The sequence below is a fragment of the Hypanus sabinus genome, chromosome 6 (genome assembly GCF_030144855.1).
Source record: "Hypanus sabinus isolate sHypSab1 chromosome 6, sHypSab1.hap1, whole genome shotgun sequence".
NCBI lineage: Eukaryota > Metazoa > Chordata > Chondrichthyes > Myliobatiformes > Dasyatidae > Hypanus > Hypanus sabinus.
This window is the reverse complement of record NC_082711.1, coordinates 46,210,106-46,232,560: the sequence shown is the minus strand read 5'-3', so window position 1 is coordinate 46,232,560 and position 22,455 is coordinate 46,210,106. Positions and strand designations below refer to the sequence as shown.

The following is a 22,455-nucleotide window of genomic DNA, read 5'->3' as shown; positions in this document are numbered from 1 at the left end:
AGCACCACTGGAGAGCAGGAAGCCATGCCTGGTTCAACCCAATGGGTCATCTCAAAGTAAAAGCAAGTTTATTCAGGAGACTGCTAAGTGGGGCACCAGTTTTAAAAGGTAGAGTGCTGGAATATTTTGTAGTTACCCCATTATGAAATTCTTAGTATATTTATAAATATAGACATCTTGAGCTTATTAGAAAGGTACTTTAATGTGCAATAAAGTATATGGGATTTTGGTGACTAATAAAACAAAACTTGGCTTTATCAATAAGATTTTTAAAAAATGAAAATATAAGAACAGAGCTTAAATTAAGAGCAAATTCATTGTCAAAAATAGATGTAAATAGAAGCAAAATAAAAGGTAGGACAAAATTCTATCAGTATTATGAGTTAAATAAAGATTGGGGAGGGAAAGCTGGGAAATAAAACTAATTAATATTTTTTAATTAGTCAAGATTTTTCCTGATTAGTAGTAAATTTATATTGCCAATTCCAATTCAACAAGCTTTGTAATAACCTAAATTAATGGTAATAAATTAAATTTTGTTTTCCCTTCATTATAGGCAATTTTGGCTGGAGACTTTGTTCTCTCCACTGCCTCCATGGCTCTTGCTCGCCTTGGTAACAACACTGTAGTATCCATTTTTACTCAAGCAATTGAAGATTTGGTGCGAGGTTAGTTTAAAAGTAACTTTAAGGTATAAGCGTTCAGTGGTCAATGGTTTGTTGATCTATACTTCTGTTTTCTTTTTTTTAGGGGAATTTATGCAGCTGGGTTCTAAGGAAAATGAGAATGAGAGATTTGCACATTACCTTGAAAAAACATTTAAGAAGACTGCAAGTCTTATAGCAAACAGTTGTAAAGCAGTATGTACGTTCTGTCTCAAGTAAAGCAACTGAAATTGTGTTTGGCAGTTAAGTCTGTATTAACGTACACATTTTTTAAACCATATTAACTAGCAACAATCAGTTCAGGAGTGTATATTTTTAAAAATAGAAATTAAGTACTCAATACTGGGTTACCGCATATCTCAATTATTCAGTCATTCCATCTGTTAAGTGACTGAATTTATTTATTGAATTGACTATTTCTCGCATCCTTCACATTCATGAGGAGTAAAAATCTTTGTTACATCTGTCAATGTAACAGAAATACACTCAAATCAGTATGAGTTCATCAGTCTGATGACCTGGTAGAAGAAACTGTCCCGGAGCCCGTTGGTCCTGGCTTTTATACTGCAGTACTGTTTCCTGGATGGTAGCAGCTGGAATAGATTATGGTTGGGGTGACTCAGGACCCGGTGATCCTTCAGGCCCTTTTCTCACACCCGTCTTTGTAAATGTCCTGAATCATGGGAAGTTCACACTACAGTTGCGCTGGGCTATCTGCACCACTCTCTGCAGAGTCCTGCGATTGAGGGAAGTACAATTCCTATACCAGGCAGTGATACAGTGAGTCAGAATGCTCTCAATTGTGCCTCTGTAGAAAGTTCTTAGAATTTGGGGGCCCGTACCAAACTTCCTCAACCAGCTGGTGTGTACAGACCATGAGGTCCTCGGTGATGTGGATATGTGGATGCCGAGGAACTTAAATCTGTTTACCCTCTTAATGCCAGATCCATTGATGTCAATGGGGGTTAGCCCGTCTCCATTCCTCCTGTAATCCACAACCAGCTCCTTTGTTTTCGTGACATTGAAGGAGGGGTTGTTTTCTGGACACCACTGTGTCAAAGGGATGACTTCTTCCCTGCAGGCCACCTCGTTATTGTCTGAAAATAGGCCAATCAATGTAGTGTTGTCGGCAAATTTAATTAGCAGATTAGAGCTGTGAGTGGCAACAGTCATAGGTATACAGGGAGTAAAGGAAGGGACTTAGTAAACATCCCTGAGGGGCTCCTGTGTTGAGAGTCAGAGGGGTGGAGGTGAGGGAGCCCACTGTTACTACCTGCTGGTGATCTGACGGGAAATCCAGGATCCAGCTGCCCAAGGCAGGGTCTCAGCCAAGGTCTCTGAGCTTCCTGTCGAGCCTGGATGCAATTCACTTGATCCTTTTCCTGGTTTTAAATTGTCTTTTTTTCTTTGCCTCTCTCCAGTTGCATCGTCTACCTTAATAATGTTCTCCGGTCAGCAGAATATTCTTTACTATCTTACTAGATAGGCATTGAGTATGATTAACATTTATTTAGTTTATGGCATGTATTCAGTGCCTTCAAAAAGTATTCAGCTCCCAAAACATTTAAGTTTTAATGTCTCATTTTCTAAATTTAGAGTATATTGAAGTAGGATTTTTGAGCTAATCTACAAAGCACTGTCAAATCAAAAAAAAATCCAAAACCTGTCACCAATTTACTAAAATTTAAAAAATTAAAATTCACCCCCTTTGTAATTAGAATGCCAACTTTCCTCGGGTGCAATACTGTATGTTACCTAATCAACTCTCCCAATTTGTTCGCATAGAAAACTGGAGGTGACCTGTTTTCAATTAATTCATAAAAATAAATACCCCCCTCAGTAGGGTCCAACAATGCAGTGGACTTTTCAACAGACTTTTCAAAGTGAAGACGAGTATTCAAGACAAGTCGGGGAAACAGCAGAATCACAAATCTGGGGAAGGGTACAAGGCCATCTAAAAGCAGTGAACATTCCTCTGAGCTCAGTGCAGTCCATCATGAAACCACAGCCACACTGTCTAGGGCAGGCAGCCCCTCTAAACTTAGTCATTAGAAAAATGTGCCACTTGGAAGGGAGGCTACTGTGATGTCATCAGTCACTGTGAGCTACTGAAGTCAGTGGCTGCAACTGAAGATAAAGTTTGTGGTTCCACCATCTAAATATTTGTAGAAGAAGGGTATGTATGGAAGTGGCAAGGATGAAGCCTTGGCTGAATTTTAAAAAAAAAATCCTTAGCCATAAAGACTTTGCAAAGCATCACTTAGAAAATACTGTAAAAAAAAATATGGAAGGTCTTGTGGTTGGATGAGACTAAAGTGGAACTTTTTTGCCTCAACACTAAGTGGTATGTGTGGCATAAATCAAATACTGCATCAGCCAGGTAATGCCATCCCTACTGTAAAGTATGGTGGAGGTAGTGTCATACTATGAGGGATGTTTTTCAGCAGCAGGCTCTGGAAATTCAGCCAGGATTGATGGGAAGGTGAATGCTGCTAAATACAGAGAGATCCTGGATTAAAAACTGCTGGACTCTGCCAGTAACCTTAAACTGGGGAGGATGTTTGTCTTTCAACAGGACAATGACACAATGCACACTGCCAGAACAATCATGCAGTGGCTTCGAATGAAGAAAATTGATGTTCTTGAGTAGCTCAGTCAGAGTCCTGACTTTAACCCGATTGAACATCTCTGGCAAGACCTCAAGATTGCTGTCCACCGCCACTCTCCAACTAACCTAGTGTAACTTGACCAATTTTGCAAGGATTGGGCAAATCTTGCTATATCACATTGTGCAAAACTGATGAGACTTGATAACTGAGCTGTCAAATAAGTACTGATCAAAGGGGATGAATATTGAATTTTTAGTTTTTCATGATTAACAATTTTCCCTGTTTTTATCTTGGCTCTTCTGTGGAGAAAGGAGCAAGTGATTCACAAAGATTTTCAGTTAAATTGATCAAAATCCCTGGTTGTAATATCATTTATCTGAACAAAGGGTTGTGAGCTGAATACTTTTAAAAAGCACTGTATATACAGGGAAACCCTAATTCTTTCCTATCTACCTTATACAAAATTAACACTAGATTGTAGCCATTGAAATGTGGTTTGCATCAATTAATTCACCCCAGGTAAGTCAAACTGGTCTTACCGATTCAGGGTTTTTTCAAAATACAGTCGTACAAAGTCATGAGGGGCATCAACAAATGAATGAACAATCTTTTTCCCAGGTTAGAGTAACCTAAAACTAGTAAGTATATTTTGAAGGTGAGATGGAAAAAATTTCAAGGGGACCTGAGAGACAAGATTTTTAGTGCTGGGTATATGGAAAATGATGATAGTGGTAGAGGCAGGTACAGTTACACTGCTTAAAATACATTTATACTCTTAATTCAATAGGAATAGGGATATATGGGCAAAACAGGCAAATGGAACTAGCAGCTTGAACAGGTTGAGTGAAGTACACAAGTGTATGATAAATGTTTTTCAGGTTGTGAAATCTGTTGCTCTTGAATTAGAAGAAATCAATCTGCCATTTAGAAGTTCAAGTGTTATTGATTTACAACTTAATAGTCAAGGGATATCACTAGTGAATTCTATTTTTTTTAAATCCAGGTATCTATACTTGGTAACTGTGATCCAGCAGTCCAGGAAATTGCATACCAATATGGAAGAAATCTTGGAATAGCTTTTCAGGTAATGTTTTCTATCTATTGTAGCATTCCTTGCACAAGATGACAATCATTTTTAAGATTAATTCCTAATATCACCTGTGTTTTAGTTGATAGATGATGTGCTGGATTTCACCTCATCTGCTAATCAATTGGGAAAACCAACTGCTGCAGATCTAAAGCTTGGATTGGCAACTGGTCCAGTGTTGTTTGCTTGCCAGCAGGTAATAATTATTTATAAATAAATTTTAATTACACAAGTTCGAGTTTCCAGAAAACTAGATTTGTTTCAAATTATTTATTTTTTTAAAAAAGTACAGTTATGCAGTTAGCCATTACATCAGGTTGAATTAAACCAGAATTGAAATGTTTTGTTGCATCAGTCATTGGTACAGTTGAGAACCTAACATACCATCGCAAAATAACGTCAGCTGCTATTTAAAACTAGTTTAAAGTATGAGTGACAAGAAACCACCAAGGGAAATGAAAACTGATGACATTTTTAAACTTTCAACCCACAAGATTTTTGAATGCTGCAGTGCATAATAGTAACAGAATCAAAAGGACAAGTGGCAGTATGTAGGTGTCACCTCTTGATATCATTGCATGCTCAGTCAAAAGAATAATTGATGGGGACTTTCTTGGTGAGTGAATTATTATTGAACTCGTTGTCATTACAAAATCCATTATCCTTACCATGCACTATAACTCAACAGAGGATGGGAAAAGATGTCTGCTTAGAGCCTGCTGCTGCAGAATATGCAAATCATTCATTATTTGAGTTGATCCTATATGCAAGCACAATTGAATGTATTAAGTGTGGATCTGTTTTATTTGATTTTAAAAAGTAAGCAACTGAGCCACAGAGAAAAGACACTTCAGCAAACATTCACATGTATTCTAGTAATTATTTTAGTTTTTAGTCTTTTTAAGATGGTGCTTTTCTTTTAGACTACAGTTTTGACATGCATGCCCAACTCTTGCCATCCCAAGTTACGAAGGCAGCATTTGTAGTAGAATCTGCAACTGCTTCATCAGCCTCAGTGCTGGTTTAGTTTTTGTTATGCTGAAGAATAATGAAAATAGAAAAACCTGCAAATGCTGGAAATCGGAAATGGAAAATACTGGATGTAAGGCAGCATCTGTGAAAGAGAACCAGTTAGCGTTTCGGGTCTAACACATCAGAACTGGGAAGGAAACAAGTTGCACAAGAGGTGGGGGGAGGTGTGAATAGGAGTAAAGCTTTAAAAAGGCAAGGTCAGAGTTGTGATAAACTGAAGCCATTGGGTGTTTATCAAAGTGCATATGTCGCCATATACAACCCTGAAATTAATTTTCTTGCGGGCATACTCAGCAAATCTATATAGTAATTATAACAAGATGAAAGAGAAAATAACCATAACAATCAATGAAAGACTGTCCAAGCCACTGAACCAGAGTGCAGAAGATAAACTGCAAATATAAATAAATAGCAATAAATAATGGGAACTTGAGATAGTCCTTGAAGTGAGATCATTGGTTGTAGGAAAATTTCAATGCCGGAGCAAGTGAGTGTAGTTAACCCCTTTTATTCAAGAGCCTGATGGTTGAGGGGTAGCAACTGTTCCTGAACTTGGTGGTGAAAGTCCTGAAGCTCTTGTATCTTCCACCTGATGGCAGCAGCGAGAAGAGAGCAGGCCTGGGTGGTGGGGATCTCCAGATGCTGCTTTCCTGACACTGTCTCATGTAGATGTGCTCCATGGTCGGGAGGCTTTACCCATGATATACTGGGCTGAATTACTAAATTTTGTAGGACTTTCTATCCAAAATCTTTGGCGTTTCCATACCAGGCCGTGATGCAAAATCAGAATCAGGTTTATTAACTTTGGCATGTGACGTGAAATTTGTTAACTATGCATCCAGTCAAGATACTCTTCACTACACATCTATAGAAGTTTGTCAAAGTTTAGACATGCCAAACCTCCATAAGCTCTGAAGGAAGTAGAGGTATTGCTGAGCTTTCTTTGTAATTGCACTAATGTGCTGGGTCCAGGACAAATCCTCCAAAGTAAAAACCCCTAGGAATTTAAAGTTGCTAATCCTCTCTAATTCTGATCCTCTGAGGCCTGACTCGTGGACCTCTGGCTTCCTTCTAAAGTTTATAAACAGATCCATGATCTTGTTGACATTGAGTGAGAGGTGGTTGTGACAGCATTCATCCAAATCTTCAATCTCCCTCCTGTTTGTTGATTCATCACCACCTTTGATTCGGTCCCCAATAGTGGCGTCATCAGCAAAAAAAGGGCATTGGAACTGTGCTTAGCCATACAGTCCTAAGTGTAAAGCAAGGAAAACAGGCAGCAATGCACACAGCCCTGTGGCACACCTCTGCTGATGGAGATAGTGGAGTAGATGTTGCTAATCCAAACTGACTGGGGTCTACAAGGGGGTCTATGATCCAATTGCATGAGGAAGTATTGAGGCCAAGGCTTACCGAGTGCTTTTGAGGGGGATGATGACATTGAATGCTGAGCTGTAGGTTGATAAAGAGCATCCTGATGTATGCATCTTTGCTGTCCAGATGTTCCACGATTGAGTGAAGAGCCAATGAGATGGCATCTTCTGTGGACCTGTTGCTCCAGTAGGTGAATTGGAGTGGATCCAAGTCGCCTCTCAGGCGAGAGCTGAGTGTTTCATCACTGATCTCTCAAAGCACTTATTCACTGTGGATGTAAGTGCAACTGGGCGATGGTCATTGAGGCAGGTCGCTCTTCTAGGGCACTGGTATAATTGAATCCTATATGTAGCAGGTGGGTACCACATACTACTGAAGCAAGAATTTGAAGATTTCAGTGAACACACCTGCCAGGTGGTCAATGTACTTCTCTAGTACATAGACAGGTACACCAGCCAGTTCAGATGCTTTACATCAATTCTCCCTCCTGAAGACAGCCTGTACATCAGCTTCGGGGCACTGGGATCACAGGATCATTGGGGGTTATGGGGGGTTCGCAATGGTTTCTCCATGTCAAAGCGAGCATTGATGGAAGGCACTGAGCTCATTTGGAAGCAAAGTCCTGCTGTCTTCCATGTCACTTGATTTAACTGTAGGTGGTGTTAGCATTCAAGCCCCGCCATAGCTGCTGAGCACTGTGGTGGCTTTTTGGATATCATACGTGCACTTGTAGCTTTCTTGGTCTCTGGACTTGAATGCTTCTGATGTGGCCCTCAGCAGATTTTGGATCCCATGGTTTATCCAGGGGGGGAAGCCCCGAATTATTTAGTGGGGACACTCATCTACAGCTGTTTTAAAGTGTTACAACCACGGAGTATTTATTCAGATCTGTAGATGACTGCTTGAACACAACCCAGTCCACTGTCTCAAAGCCACCCCATAATCATTCCTGACTCCCACAACCACCTCTTTGTTTTCCTAATTGGTGGAGCCTTGCTTTCTAGGCTCTGCTTGTATGCAAGGAGGAGGACAACCTAGTGATCCGATTTACCAAAATATGGTTTGACCAAGGGATGGGTAGGCACTCCTCACCTTAGTATAATTGGGACTTCTGGTGCGACAAGTTATAAGCAGGTGATAATTGAGCAGCTTTTCTTCAAATAAGCCAAGTTGAAATCTACAACTGTGATTTGAAATGCATTGGAGATGGCATCATACAGTGTCACGAGCACTTGATTATAATCCTCGGCCAGGATTACATCTGAGAAATTGAGGTAAATAGAATGGACAGCATTTGTTGGGTGTGCCAAGTTGGGGGAACGTGAGTATGACAGAACCACCCATGTCAGAGCACCAGCAAAAAGCTGAGGTTGTTAGAATGTAAAAGAACACCTAAGAACTTTGAAATGCAGAGTTCAAGGAAATGCCCAGCAAGATGGGACATAATAGATGGAAGGCCTGTAGCAGAACTCCACATTTTTGACAAAGGTACCTGAAATTGTATGATTCAATGCAGAGCTTACAAGGTCACAAGAAGCAGGGAAATGGCAGAGTGAACATCAATCTTTATCAACAGAGCTGGAGCAAGCACAGATATGATATAACTGAAGATTGATTAATGGAGAATATTTTTACACCTTAATTTTGGGTATTAGCAAGATTAAAAATATCTAAATGTTTAAACATAGTATTTAAATATTTGTCCTTTAAGTTTCCAGAATTGCAGGCTTTGATAATGAGGCGCTTCAGTTCAGATGGGGATGTAGATCTGGCTTGGGAATATGTACAACAGGTAAGTAAGCATTTATACAAAAAATTTACTCCAGTATAGCACAACTAATGAGCAGGGGGGCGGGGGGGGGGGGGGTGGGGGAGAGAGAGGTTTTTCCTCATCAGCAGTGAGATTGCAAGGAAGCAAGATACTGTATGAGTAACTTCGGTATGGAATCTGCATGGGGATTGCTTAAATATGCAAATACAATATTTTAACCAGATGTCCTGTGGCAAGTTGGACTACATGCATTGCTTTCAGTGGAGAAGTATAAGCACAGAACTACATTTTTAACAGTTTAACAATCCATCATAATGGCAATTAGAATATTTAGTACATAAAACCTAACTATATAGACATACAAAATTGCCTTTGAGTTGCAATTCCTGTGCAATAAGGATACTGTTCATGAAGGTATTGTATACAATTGAAATTCACTATGCAGGTGGTTTAGTTAGGACCAAACTTAGTGAAAAGATCTGCTTAAAAACACTTCATTGTCAGTTATAGCCCCGTTTGGTTCCCCTCCAGATTCACTGATCAATAAAGGTAGATTTGGGGTAAAGGATCTGTAAAACGGTTACGTTGAAAGGTTATTGAATTGTTTCTATTCAGATGTGTTACTGCTTTGATTTCTAGCAGCTGCAGTATCACTTAAAGTGTTAGGTTGATAGTCCTTGATGGCTTATTCTAATGACTACTTAGAACTTCCAAACTAACACAATCTCAGCACATCCTAGGATGTGGTTAACAACTGTACTCCAAGTCACCAGGGACATTAACACAGATACACAAGTCTCGTTAAGGGAATAGCCTGGAAATCAGTAGGTTGAGAAGGATCTGTAGAATAATTTAAAATTATTATTAAAATATAGTGGCAAGAATCCAGTAATATCCAAAGCAGCTGGAGATCAGGGAGAGGCAATGAGAATCGGGTTTTAAAATCAAGGTATTCCTTAACTGGAAATGTGAACAGTAATAGTTCAAGTTAAAAATGGATATTAGAGGTTAGATTCCACAAGTTAACTAAGGATGACTGGTCACAAGTTTATTGAAAGAGCAAGTCTGATGATCTGAAAAAGGCAAAGGGAAAAGTTAGAAAGCTTGCAGTAATAATTGATTTTAAAGCTCTAAAAGTAATCTGGGAAATTACAGGCTGGTAAGTTTGATGTCAGTAGTAGGTAAATTATTGGAAGGAGTACTAAGGGATAGGATCTACAAATATTTGGATAGACAGGGACTTATTATCACGACTTTGTGCATGGTATGTCATGTTTAACAAATCTATTGAGTTTTTTTGAGGAGATTACAAGGAAAGTGGATGAAGGGAAGGCACTGGATGTTGTCTACATGAACTTCAGTAAGGCCTTTGATAAGGTCCCACATGGGAGGTTAGTTAGGAAGATTCACTCGCTAGGTATACATGGTGAGGTAGTAAATTGGATTAGACATTGGCTCAATGGGAGAAGTCAGAGAGTGGTGGTGGAGGGGATTGCTTCTGAGTGGAGGCCTGTGACTAGTGGTGTGCCACAGGGATCAGTGCTGGGTCCATTGTTATTTTTCATCTATATCAATGATCTAGATGATAATGTGGTAAATTGGGTCAGCAAATTAGCTGATGACACAAAGATTGGAGGTGTAGTGGACAGTGAGGAAGGTTTTCAAAGCTCGCAGAGGGATCTGGACCAGCTGGAAAAATGGCAGATTGGAGTTTAATGCCCACAAGTGTGAGGTATTGCACTTTGGAAGGAAAAACCAAAGAGGCACATACAAGGTAAATGGTAGGGCACTGAGGAGTGCAGTAGAACAGAGGGATCTAGGAATACAGATACAAAATTCCCTAAAGGTGGTGTCACAGGTAGATAAAAATAAAATAAGAGAGCTTTTGGTACATTGGCCTTTATAAATCAAAGTATTGAGTATAATTATTGGAATATTATGGTGAGGTTGTATAAGGCATTGGTGGGGCTGAATTTGGAGTATTGTGTACAGTTTTGGTCACCAAATTACAGGAGGGATATTAAAAAGGTTGAAAGAGTGCAGAGGTAGTTTACAAGGATGTTGCCCTGACTTAAGAAACTGAGTTAGAGAAAGATGAATAGATTAGGACTTTATTCCCTGCAATGTAGAAGAATGAGGGGGAATATAAAATTATGATGGGTATAAATAGTGAATGCAAGCAGGCTTTTTCCACTGAGGCTAGGGGAGAAAAAGAACAGGACATGGGTTAGGGGTGAAGGGGGAAAAGTTTAAAGGGAACACGGGGGGGGGGGCTTCTTCACACAGAGTGGTGGGAGTGTGGAATGCCAGATGAAATGGTAAATGTGGGCTCACTTCTAACATTTAAGAAAAACCTGGACAGGTACATGGATGAGAGGTGTATGTAGGGATATGATCCAGGTGCAGGTCAGTGGGACTAGGCAGAAAAATGGTTTGGCAGGGCCAAAAGGCCTGTTTCTATTATGAAACATTCTATGGTTCTATAACAGGTGTGCTTAAGTTGACATGACTTTGGTCAATTCAAAGTTGATGTGTCAAGAACAACTTTGTCTGTAACAGATACTTATGACAGTGAATGGAAATTGATAAATTCCCAGGACTGGATGCAATATACCTTAGGTTACTACAGCAAGTGAGGGACGAGATTGCTGCACCTTCGGCAATGATCTTTCTGTTCTCACCGTCTCATGGTAGTACCAGGTGATTCAAAAGCATGTCTTATAAATAGGATGAGCAAGCTAAGGTTTTTCTCTCTGGAGCAAAGGAAGATGAGAAGTGACTTTATATAGGAGAACATGGTAAGAGGTATAGATCAAGTGGATAGCCAGAGACTTTACTAGGGTGGAAATAGCTAATATGAAGGGTGCCTAATTTTATGATTAGAGGAACATAAGGAGAAGTCAAAGGTAATCTTGTATTTACAGTGCTGGGTATGTGGAATGCTATGCTAAGGGTGGGAGTAAAGCTAGATACATTAGGGACATTTAAACTAAGATAGGCACATAGATGATAGATGGGCTATGATGGGAGTGTGGGGGTTAGATTGATCTTGGGTTAGGTTAAAAAGGTCAGCACATCATTGTGAGCTAAAGGGTTTGTACTGTGCAGTAATGTTCTAATTCAAACTAAGGATGAAGAGACTTAAGTTGGCTTTGAATGTTAACACTAGTTACTGAACAAATTTTCTTTCATACAAGATCAAATGTTTGTTATTAAGTAGCTAAAACCACCAATTCAACTTCTTTTTATGTAGAGTGATGGTGTTCGGCAAACTTGCTACCTCGCACAACAATACTGTCAAGAAGCTATCCGACAGATCTCCATGTTGTATCCTTCACCAGAAAGGGATGCTTTGATTCGACTTACAGATATTGTATTAACTCGGCACAAATGAGTGTGAGAGATCTCTACACCACTTGTGGCAGCTATCAAGAGTGCAACTTAATTATCAAAAATTCCAAGTTGAGAGCCAAGACAGCAAGAAGTTTGTTTACATTTTTGACCATGTACATAGCCTTTGTGGAGAATGTTGTTGGTCTGTGTTTTTGAACTCCAATGGCCTTTTGAACACTGTACAATTCATTAATTAGCTGTCCATGCAAAGCAAGTTTTTTTATACTGAATGATTTATTATATAAAAGACTGTACATACAATTTTAACAGGTTATATACAAATTAAAAGAATGTTTTAAAGATGAAATTGAAGTTGATAAAACATCATAAGGCAGAAGTTAATAAGAAAGCCTCAGCATTACAATGTATGGCCTCAACACTGTGCCCTTTCAAAGCAAATAAATTTAGCTGTAATTTTGTTTGTACATTTTTTTATTAAATCAGGCTCAAGCACTTTAGAAAATTAGAAAAATGTAGTACAAGAAATTTTAGAATGCCTCAAAAACTGGCACTGGATTAGCACCTGTCCTATTCTCTTTAGGTACAGGATAAGATATGACAGTTCTGATCTGTATCAATTTGATTACAATAATTATGCACAACAGATTCTTGGTTTCTTATTAGCTTCACCATTTGAAGCATTACTTTCAAAGAACAAACACTAACTACCAGAGGAACACAACTGAACACTGATTATGGAATTGGAGCCTTTCAGGACAGAAGATTCAAATATTTACTAAGGAATTTAGTAATACCCTTGAAATAAGTAATATTTTGCTGGAAAACAATCGTTCAAGCCTGAGCCACCAGGTGTCAGAAACTGTTCTTAAATTGTACAGTAGAATTGCCTGTTTCCACGTTAGAACCAAGCTAATAATTTCTTCACAGGAATACTATTCTAGAGGTTAGTAAATTATTCAATAAAATTAATCAGGACTATATAAACCCAATGATCCAGACAATTTCCACTGTACAATAAATCAACAGACCTGACTGCACTTTGGTTCACTTTGTGACTACAGATGATTTTTTCCATTAAGTACATTTTATCAATACAAAATGTTTTACCTGTTAAGTACAAATTACTAATGTACTTCGAAGACACCCAAGCTTTATCCACAACTGGTTATAGACTTGTGACAGTTCATGAGATTACAATTTGAGTGCTCACAGAAATGAAAATTACAACATATTGGAAGCATTTCAGGTTAAAAAATGAATTGGCTACAATACATAAATTTGTTTACTTTTATGCATGCTATCAACAAGCACTAGTTGTAATTTAGGAATGACCTGAAGTCTCATGGAACTTTAACTAGCACTTACATCTTCACTTAGTGCCAGTCTTGTATTTCAGTCTACTCACGTCAGTATCATGCTGAACTCAAAAGTAATGGCATCCTTGAAAAGACTTCAATACATCCTCCCCAATTAACCCATAACCCCATATGCTTAGGCTTGCCTCTGAATAAAGGAAAGATGCAGGTTTTCATCAATCTGCATAGTGCATGATAGGCTCCACATAATTTCCAGGAAACAAACCAGTAATTCCATTGATGACACCTTCATACCAGCCATCATCATTCTTCTTTATAACATAAATGATTGAACCCTCCATGAAGGACAACTCATCATCTTTATCCTTTGAGTAGTCATATATTGCCACAACTGTTTAAGACAAAAGAAGATGTTATGAAACAACAACCACAAAGTTAAGCCCAATAACAATCTTAAAAGAAATAAATTTGAAAGCTACTGTCATTTCAAGTGCATTACAAATACAAACAGAAAGCAAAATACTCATCTCCATTCACCTTAAAATTATACCCACTCAGTATTAGCCACTTCTGCTAGAAGTGAAAGCTTCTAGCAATCTATCCATGTATCTTATCTTTTCCACCCATCAAGTCACCTCGTCCTCCTAAAACGTTCTCTAATCCAGACAAAATCCTGTTAAATCTCCACTGCGCCCTCTCTAAAGTTTCCCCATCTTTCCTATGAGCCAACCAGAATGGAACACAATCATCTAAATCAAAGTTGTATAGAGCTATAACCTACTGAAGGCCAAGACACCATACACCTTCACTACCCTATAAATTTGTGTGGCAACTTTGAGTGATATAGGGGCCATAAGATGTCTCTGTTCCTCCAAACTGATTAAGAATCCATTAACTCTATATTCTGCCTTCAGGGTTGTTATCATGGGTGACTTTAACTTCCCTAATATTGATTGGCACCTGATTAGTTCCAAGGGTTTGGATGGGGCAGAGTTTATTAAGTCCAGGATGGATTCCTGTCACAGTATGTTGACAGGCTGACTAGGGGGATTGCCATACTAGATCTAGTATTGGGTCACAGATCTCTCAGTGGGTGAGCATCCGGGGGACAGTGACCACCGCTCCCTGGCTTTTAGCATTAGCATGGAAAAGGATAGAATTGGAGGGGACAGGAAAATTTTTAATTGGGGAAGGGCAAATTATGAGGCTACAAGGCTAGAACTTGTGGATGTGAATTGGGATGATGTTTTTGCAGGGAAATGTACTATAGACATGTGTTCGATGTTTAAGGATCTCTTGCAGGATGTCAGGGATAAATTTGTCCCGGTGAGGAAGATAAAGAATGGTAGGGTGAAGGAACCACGGGTGACAAGTGAGGTCGAAAATCTAGTCAGGTGGAAGGAGACCGCATACATGAGGTTTAGGAAGCAAGGATCAGATGGGTCTATTGAGGAATATAGGGTAGCAAGAAAGGAGCTTAAGAAGGGGCTGAGGAGCAAGAAGGGGGCATGAGAAGGCCTTGGTGAGTAGGGTAAAGGAAAACTCCAAGGCATTCTACAATTATGTGAAGAACAAAAGGATGACAGAAATGAAGGTAGGACCAATTAGAGATAAAGGTGGGAAAACATGCCTGGTGGCTGTGGAAGTGAGCGAGGTCCTCAATGAATACTTCTCTGGTATTCACCAATGAGAGGGAAATTGAAGACGAGGACAATATGAGTGAGGTTGATGTTCTGGATCATGTTGATATTAAGGGAGAGGAGGTGTTGGAGTTGTTAAAATACATTAGGATGGATAAGTCCCCGGGGCCTGATGGAATATTCTCCAGGCTGCTCCACGAGGCGAGGGAAGAGATTGCTGAGCCTCTGGCTGGGATCTTTATGTCCTTGTTGTCCATGGGAATGGTACCGGAGGATTGGAGGGAGGTGAAGGTTGTCCCCTTGTTAAAAAAGGTAGTAGGGATAGTCCAGGTAATTATAGAGCAGTGAGCCTTACATCTGTGGTGGGAAAGCTGTTGGAAAAGATTCTTGGAGATAGGATCTATGGGCATTTACAGAATCATGGTCTGATCAGGGACAGTCAGTATTGCTTTGTGAAGGGCAGATCGTGTCTACCAAGCCTGATAGAGTTCTTTGAGGAGGTGACCAGTTACATAAGATGAGTTATATGTGGGATGTGATCTACATGGATTTTAGTAAGGCATTTGACAAGGTTCCACATGGTAGGCTTATTCAGAAAGTCAGAAGGCATGGGATCCAGGGAAGTTTGGCCAGGTGGATTCAGAATTGGCTTGCCTGCAGAAGGCAGAGTGTCGTCATGGAGGGAGTACATTAAGATTGGAGGGTTGTGACTAATGGTGTCCCACAAGGATCTGTTCTGGGACCCCTACTTTTTGTGATTTTTATTAATGACGATGTGGGGGTAGAAAGTTGGGTTGGCAAGTTTGCAGATGACACAAAGGTTGAAGTGGGCTAAGAAGTGGCAGATGGAGTTCAACCTGGCAAAGTGTGAGGTAGTACACTTCGGAAGGACAAACTCCAGGGCAGTATACAAAGTAAATGGCAGGACACTTGGTAGTGTGAAGGAGCAGAGGGATCCTGGGGTACATGTCCACAGATCCCTGAAAGTTGCCTCACAGGTAGATAGGGTAGTTAAGAAAGCTTATGGAGTGTTAGCTTTCATAAGTTGAGGGATAGGGTTTAAGAGTTGTGATGTAATGATGCAGCTCTATAAAACTCTGGTTAGGCCACACTTGCTGGAGTTCTGTGTCCATTTCTGGTTGCCTCACTATAGGAAGGATGTGGAAGCATTGGAAAGGGTACAGAGGAGATTTACCAGGATGCTGCCTGGTTTAGAGTATGCATTATGATCAGAGATTAAGGGAGCTAGGGCTTTACTCATTGGAGAGGAGGATGAGAGGAGACATGATAGAGGTGTACAAGATATTAACAGGAATTGACACGAGTGGATAGCCAGCGCCTCTTCCCCAGGGCACCACTGCTGAGTACAAGAGGACATGGCTTTAAAGGTAAGGGGAGAGAAGTTCAAGGGGAATATTAGAGGAAGGTTTTTTATTCAGAGAGTGGTTGGTGCATGGAATGCACTGCCTGGGTCAGTGGTGGAGGTAGATACACTAGTGAAGTTTAAGAGACTACTAGACAGGTATATGGAGGAACTTAAGGTGGGGGGGTTATATGGAAGGCAGGGTTTGATGGTCGGCACAACGTTGTGGGCGGAAGGGCCTGTAATATGCTGTACTATTCTATGTTCTATGTAAATTCAACCTTAAAGTTGATCACTTCACATTTCTCCAGACTGAACTCCATCCACCTCTTCTCACTCTCAGCAGTTGTCTATACTATCCACTCCAACCTTCATGTGATCTGCAAGTTTACCAAACCACCCTTGCATTTCCTCATCCAAGTCATTTATAAAAAAGGCCACTGCTGGTCACTGACCTTCAAGCAGAAAATAAGCCATTTACTACAATCCCTCTGCCTTCTATGGGCAAGCCAATCCTGAATCCACAAAGCCAATTTCCCTGGATCCATGCTTGCTGATTTTCCAAATGAGCTACCATGGGGAGCCTTACTGAAATCCATATACACCACATCCACTGCTCTACCTTCAATGTGCTTAGTCACATCCTCAAAAAGGTGAATCAGGCTCACGAGGCAGGACCTACTCCTCACAAAACTATGTTGAATTAGAAATGCTTCTCCTAATACCTATCCTGTCCAAGAATTTTCTCCAATAATTTGCCTACCTCTGAAATAAGACTTGCTGGTCTACGATTCCCAGAGTTATGCATACTCCCTTTCCTGAAAACAGAAATAACATCTGCCAGCCTCCAATCATCTAGTACTACTATGGCCAGTGAGGAACCAAAGATCATTGCCGAGGGTACAGCAACCTTCCCATGGTAACCTGGGGCATGCACTATCTGGGCCCAGGGACTTGTCTGAACCTAATGTTTTTCAAAGGTTCCAGCTCATCCTCTTTTTTAAAAGAGGACATAGTCTCACAAATCAACCTGCTTTACACTGTCTTCAAAAACATTGAGGTCCCCATTGCTGATGAGTCCTGGGATTTTCATGGAAAGATCTTCCCCATCTTGCAATGGCACATTTCCCCTTCTATCTGTGATTGTTTCTACCATCACTCTAGTCATCCTGTTCTTCACGCATGTATAAAACATCTTGGGATAATCCTTAAATCTTGCTCACCAAGGCCTTCTCATGCCCCCTTTTAGTGTTCCCAAGTCTATTCTTAAAATCCTACCTGCTAACTCTTTAGAGCCCTGTCTGATACTTAATAACCATTAAAAATTCTTTTCCTCTTGACTAAATGCCCTACATCTCTCGTCAACCATAGTGTCTTCCCCTGCCTCAATTGGACAAACCTAACGAGAACCACACTTGACTGTTCCCTAAACAATCTCTACATTTCTCTTGTGCACTTCCATAAAAACATCCATTCCCAATTTATGCTCCCAAGTGCCTGTCTAATATGTATACCATATACAACCTTCAGATTTATCTTAAAGCAGCCACAAAACAAACACAATTGAACCAATTTTAAAAAGACCGTCAAACACCCAAAATGATGAAAATATAGTGCAAAAAAATTAAAACACAAACATTCAGAACTGAAGTTCACAAAAGTGAGTCTGCAGCTACAAAGCCAGTCATCATTGCAGCTGATCCAGGAGCCCACTGGTTGCAGACCACAGCCTCAGTTCAGCGCAGAGACAAAGTGAACCTTGAGGAACAGCAAGCTGAACACCAGTCTATCCCTCTCCTCTGGCCCCAACACCCTGACCTTTTCAATCTGGTCCGGTGCTTACATCAAATCAAATCTCAGGTTATTCCTCACTCTCGCACCCAAGGCACAATTTTTTTTTAAAATCCAGTGCAGTCACATTTCTATATATTCTACTTATCAACTTATTCTGTTAACAATTGTCCCTCTGCATTCTCTAATTTTATATTGTCATAATTTAATAGCAAAATCTAACTATCACCCATTAAAAAAGCAACAAAATTCCAGCTATATCTCAGCATGTCAATTAACACCTTAATTTTTTACTATTATTACTATCAGACCAAATCAAATAAAGCAGTGTGTATTCACATTTTTTTGGTGTGTTCAAAATTGGAAGTTACTTCATTTAAGACAAATGGTTTTAAAAAAGTAAATTTACTGCAACTGAAGTATTTTGCCTCAAATTTAAAGCTTTTGGCAGAGAACATTTCATCTAAGCTCATTCCTGTAACAAGAGTTTGACAAAGCACAATGAAGTCCAACTCCTGCAAGACATTTTAAAGCACATCTCCAATTTATTTGTAATCCTAAGTATGCCCTCGATCATTAGAAGTGATTAATAAAATAACATTTCACAATCATAATCTATCCTATCAACAACAAAAGCTCTAGATGTCAAGGACGCACAGCAGCTCTAAAGGGAAAATGACCCGTGCATTGCTACAAATGAACTTTTCTACATTACTACCTGGAATTTAAAGTTTTGATTAAAATTTGAGATTCTGCTTCAATATAGTTTATTGATGCACTTCCTGTACGTCCTCAAAATCACTTGCCTTTTTCAATATAAGTCTTTGGTGCCCATTGAGGGTCCGAATCAGCATATGGGTCATTGTATTGCACGACTGCTGCCTCTTCATCCTCATAGTCCACAGGGGGTGGGGGAGGTGGAGGTGGGGATTCATCAAACATTGGTAAATCATCCGGTGGGGGAGGTGGTGGGGGAGTTGGACTATCGGCAACTGTAGCAATGTGAAAATTTAGAGATATAATCAGATACAGTACTTTAACATTTTACTCTGCAATAAAAACATTTCCAAGCATTTTGTTTTTCAGGCTTTACCAAACATGCAAAGAATATCACATCAGTTAGTCATAATCATTTAAGTTCCACATAAAGATTTTTAATGCAAGCTGTCTCAGTCAAGATGCAATTCCAAACAATTTTCAAAAGTTCATAATCCAATACCTATTATTTTAGTTGTTTGAAGATTGATTCAATTATACTAATTTTGCTGCGATTAATAAACATATGCTCAATTTAGTTTAAATCCTTTGAATCTAGGATTTAATAAGACTGAATTGTGAAATTGTTTACAGATAATATTAAAATTATTCGGCATCTGGACAAAGACCAATTTAGATCATTTAAAGCAGTATGTGATTCTGAAAGAATTATTCTACAAATTGAAATATTTAATGCATTTCTTTTTGTTACAAGGAAATGCATCAAAAACTTAATTCTTTAGATTTTGACACATGGAGGCTCCAATTTTTTTCAGAAATCCTTAGGTCTTTAATGCATTTCTTTTTGTTACAAGGAAATGCATCAAAAACTTAATTCTTTAGATTTTGACACATGGAGGCTCCAATTTTTTTCAGAAATCCTTAGGTCCATTTGGAAAGATAGTTGGAAATCTATCAGAAGTATGATATACACTATACTACAGGATGAGGAATTTTAAAGCAATTTAATGCAAATGTAGCAGTTTCAAGTAACTGCTCTATATATTTACATAGAATTCAGTACAAGGAGGAAATGCTCAGCTTACCATTTATACGAAATTCAAGAATATATGCAATTACTGTCCACAGATGGCAACTTTGTATTTCTAGATTTTAAATATTGACACTGACAATACTCAGCACGTCTTTTAGCAGATAAAATCTAAAGTATTCTTTGCACTAATGCAAAACTATACAGCAAGATGAACAGGAGAGAGTTTATTAATTCTCAGTTCTAATACATGCTTCCACTAAAAGTCTTAATTAGATGTACAATACACAGAACAATATATCTGAAAACCAAGTACTGTTGAGTTAATCAAACAAAGTTCCTCATTAGAATTTCATTCTATCACCTAAAAGTCTGCCCGAATCAACCAGGGAACATTATTTAAATTATTTGCAATGTATAGAAAAATTTTAGCCTGAAACAAAATCTGCACAAGTTTAAGCTATAGTTTGAAAAATCCAATTAAGATTTCAGCAGCAAATTTAATATTTACAGGCCTGATGCAAAATAGGCTGGCGAACCCAAAATATACACCAGTTGATATACTAAAATATTAATAGGAACTGAATATTGCACATCAAGAAATAAAGTCAGTGTATGCAACTGAAAATGTAAAGGATCAGCAAACAGCTGGTGAAGTGTTCTAAGTGGAAAGTAGCAGTGAAATTTCCAGAACTTGTGAATATGCTAATCATGCAATCTTCTTAGATGAAAAAATGGATGCATCTACTCAAGCCTTTCAACTTACTGTTTTCTTGCACCCTGGCCACGAAGCCTGTGAGAGGTATCTGTGGAGTCAGTTGAGGCATAGGGGGAGGGGGTGGAGCTAGGGATGCTGGCAAGAACAAAGGCCACATTGGAACAACATGAAGGGCAGAAGAAAAAGGCAAACAAAAAGCTGTCAACCACATTGACTCAGAACATACAATTACTTAATGGGCAGTGCAACCTCATTTCTCCAAATATAAAAATAAATTTACTTGGGGATAGCTTTAGGAATTGTACTGATTGGAGGATTTTTAGAACACTTTAAGTACAATTGGAAATGCATTCATTTAATTTCTACACAAGTCTAAATTAAAAGCCAAACATTTGTAAACAAGGTGCCACTGCAGTAATACTTCATAATGAGGTTCCACTGCATCACATATTTTAGATGACGGGAAAAAAAAGGAAAACTACATTTGCCAAGACAAAATTTTTTGAAAAATTGATGGTTACAACATTAACAATTACAAAGAGCTACCTAACTGAAGCTACAGTTATCCAGATGTTCATGAATTTATTAATTTTATATACAGCCTTCTAATTACAGTGTTTTAGCACTGGACAGAAAACTATCTGAGGATTTGCTTCAGCAAGCTTCTGTCTGTTACTGGAAGGAAGGAAGTATGTCCCAATGCTTTCAGAAGCTAGAGGAAACCCTGCACAAAGAAAATGCAGCTTGTGACTAGTATGCCAACAGTATCGGTTCAGTCTCTCAACAAAGAGAAAGTAATGTGATTTAAATTGCTAAGAAATGGAGTAGGTCATTTAAAATAAAAAGTGGTTCACAAAATTATTCTGTTCTCTTTTCTGCAAAGTGAATATGCTTTTCCAAGGGACTAACATCTATAATACAGAACACAGACTGGGTTCAAAATAAAATTCAGGTAAACCAAAAAGTGAATTTAGGCTGCATTCACATGGTCAAAGTTCTGAATGTCCACCAGGAGGAATGAAGCATCAAGTCACAATTATAACAAAAGTGGAAGGACCAGGCCATGAAAAACACACTGCCACAGCTGTAATGAACAGTTAGAAGGTTTCAGAAGAGTTCAGAAAGTGATTTTACAAACCCAAAAAGAATAATTTCTTTTGAAAAGATCATTTCAATCTCAAAAAAAATTCCAAGATTATTGCTCCTTTAACCAGTTTAAGCACTGGATTAGTTCCTTAATTAGGGCAACAATCGTGTGTCTTTATTTTAGTTTTAGGAGAATGTAGCAGAATTACTTTTACTCGTTGTCTTTTTAAAAAAATCAGCATCAGGTTTACCAGCAGCCAACTTTACCTGCTGCATAAAGAAATGTGAAAAATAAAGAAAAAATAGACATTTTTTTAACACGTGAACTAAAATTTCTAACGACAGGTACTATCTGAACTGGGAGGTTTTTTTCCCCCCATAGGTGTCTTCATTTTGAAAAAGCTCAGTAAATACTAACAGTCTGACAGCACCTAAAGAGCTGGAAAAAAAGTGATCTTTGTAGACATCAGCAATCAGCTGAAGTTTTGCAGCAACTTCCACTTCACATCATCCATCCACTAAGAACAGGATGCAACTGATGAATGGTCACAGATCTACCTTTCAGCTTTACCATATTGGGAAAAAAGGGGAAATGTGACCAAGAGAAGCTCTAGACATTCAGGAAGGAAAACTTGGCAAACCACAAGATTGTGCAAGGGTGAAAATAGCAGTTTTCTAGCTGAATCTAGAGAAAGACATAAACTCATGAGTCTAACAATTATTTAAAAAAATAATAGGGAAGCAGACCAGAGACATACTTACCCAAATTTCTCAAAGTAAAGCCATTTATAAAAACATTCACAAATAGGAGCAGAGATAAAATGGGACAAAGACAACATTCAGGGAGAAAAAGAGCCGAGGTAGCAACATTATATGTGGGAGCAACACCAGATCAGGAAATG

At 38.9% G+C, this 22,455-nt stretch overlaps 2 protein-coding genes across 7 annotated transcripts in view; one reads left to right on the top strand and one right to left on the bottom strand.

The window, feature by feature from the left end:
- Positions 1-11,932, top strand: part of pdss1 (prenyl (decaprenyl) diphosphate synthase, subunit 1) — a 40,626-nt gene extending 28,694 nt beyond the window's left edge. For both annotated transcript variants that reach the window (XM_059972057.1, XM_059972058.1), the window contains 6 exons: positions 557-668; positions 751-860; positions 4,278-4,358; positions 4,444-4,557; positions 8,479-8,559; positions 11,792-11,932. In XM_059972057.1, the coding sequence (XP_059828040.1) occupies positions 557-668; positions 751-860; positions 4,278-4,358; positions 4,444-4,557; positions 8,479-8,559; positions 11,792-11,932 (639 nt within the window). The remainder of the gene's footprint in view (positions 1-556; positions 669-750; positions 861-4,277; positions 4,359-4,443; positions 4,558-8,478; positions 8,560-11,791) is intronic.
- A 35-nt stretch (positions 11,933-11,967) lies between these two features.
- Positions 11,968-22,455, bottom strand: part of abi1a (abl-interactor 1a) — an 82,353-nt gene continuing 71,865 nt past the window's right edge. For 3 of the 5 annotated variants that reach the window (XM_059972054.1, XM_059972056.1, XM_059972055.1), the window contains 2 exons: positions 18,809-18,994; positions 11,968-13,599 (listed from right to left, as the gene is read on the bottom strand). In XM_059972054.1, the coding sequence (XP_059828037.1) occupies positions 13,424-13,599; positions 18,809-18,994 (362 nt within the window). In that variant the 3' untranslated portion in view covers positions 11,968-13,423. Of the gene's footprint in view, positions 13,600-18,808; positions 18,995-20,515; positions 20,603-22,455 lie in introns of all 5 variants that reach the window. The other 2 variants (XM_059972052.1, XM_059972053.1) reach the window with 1 other exon arrangement.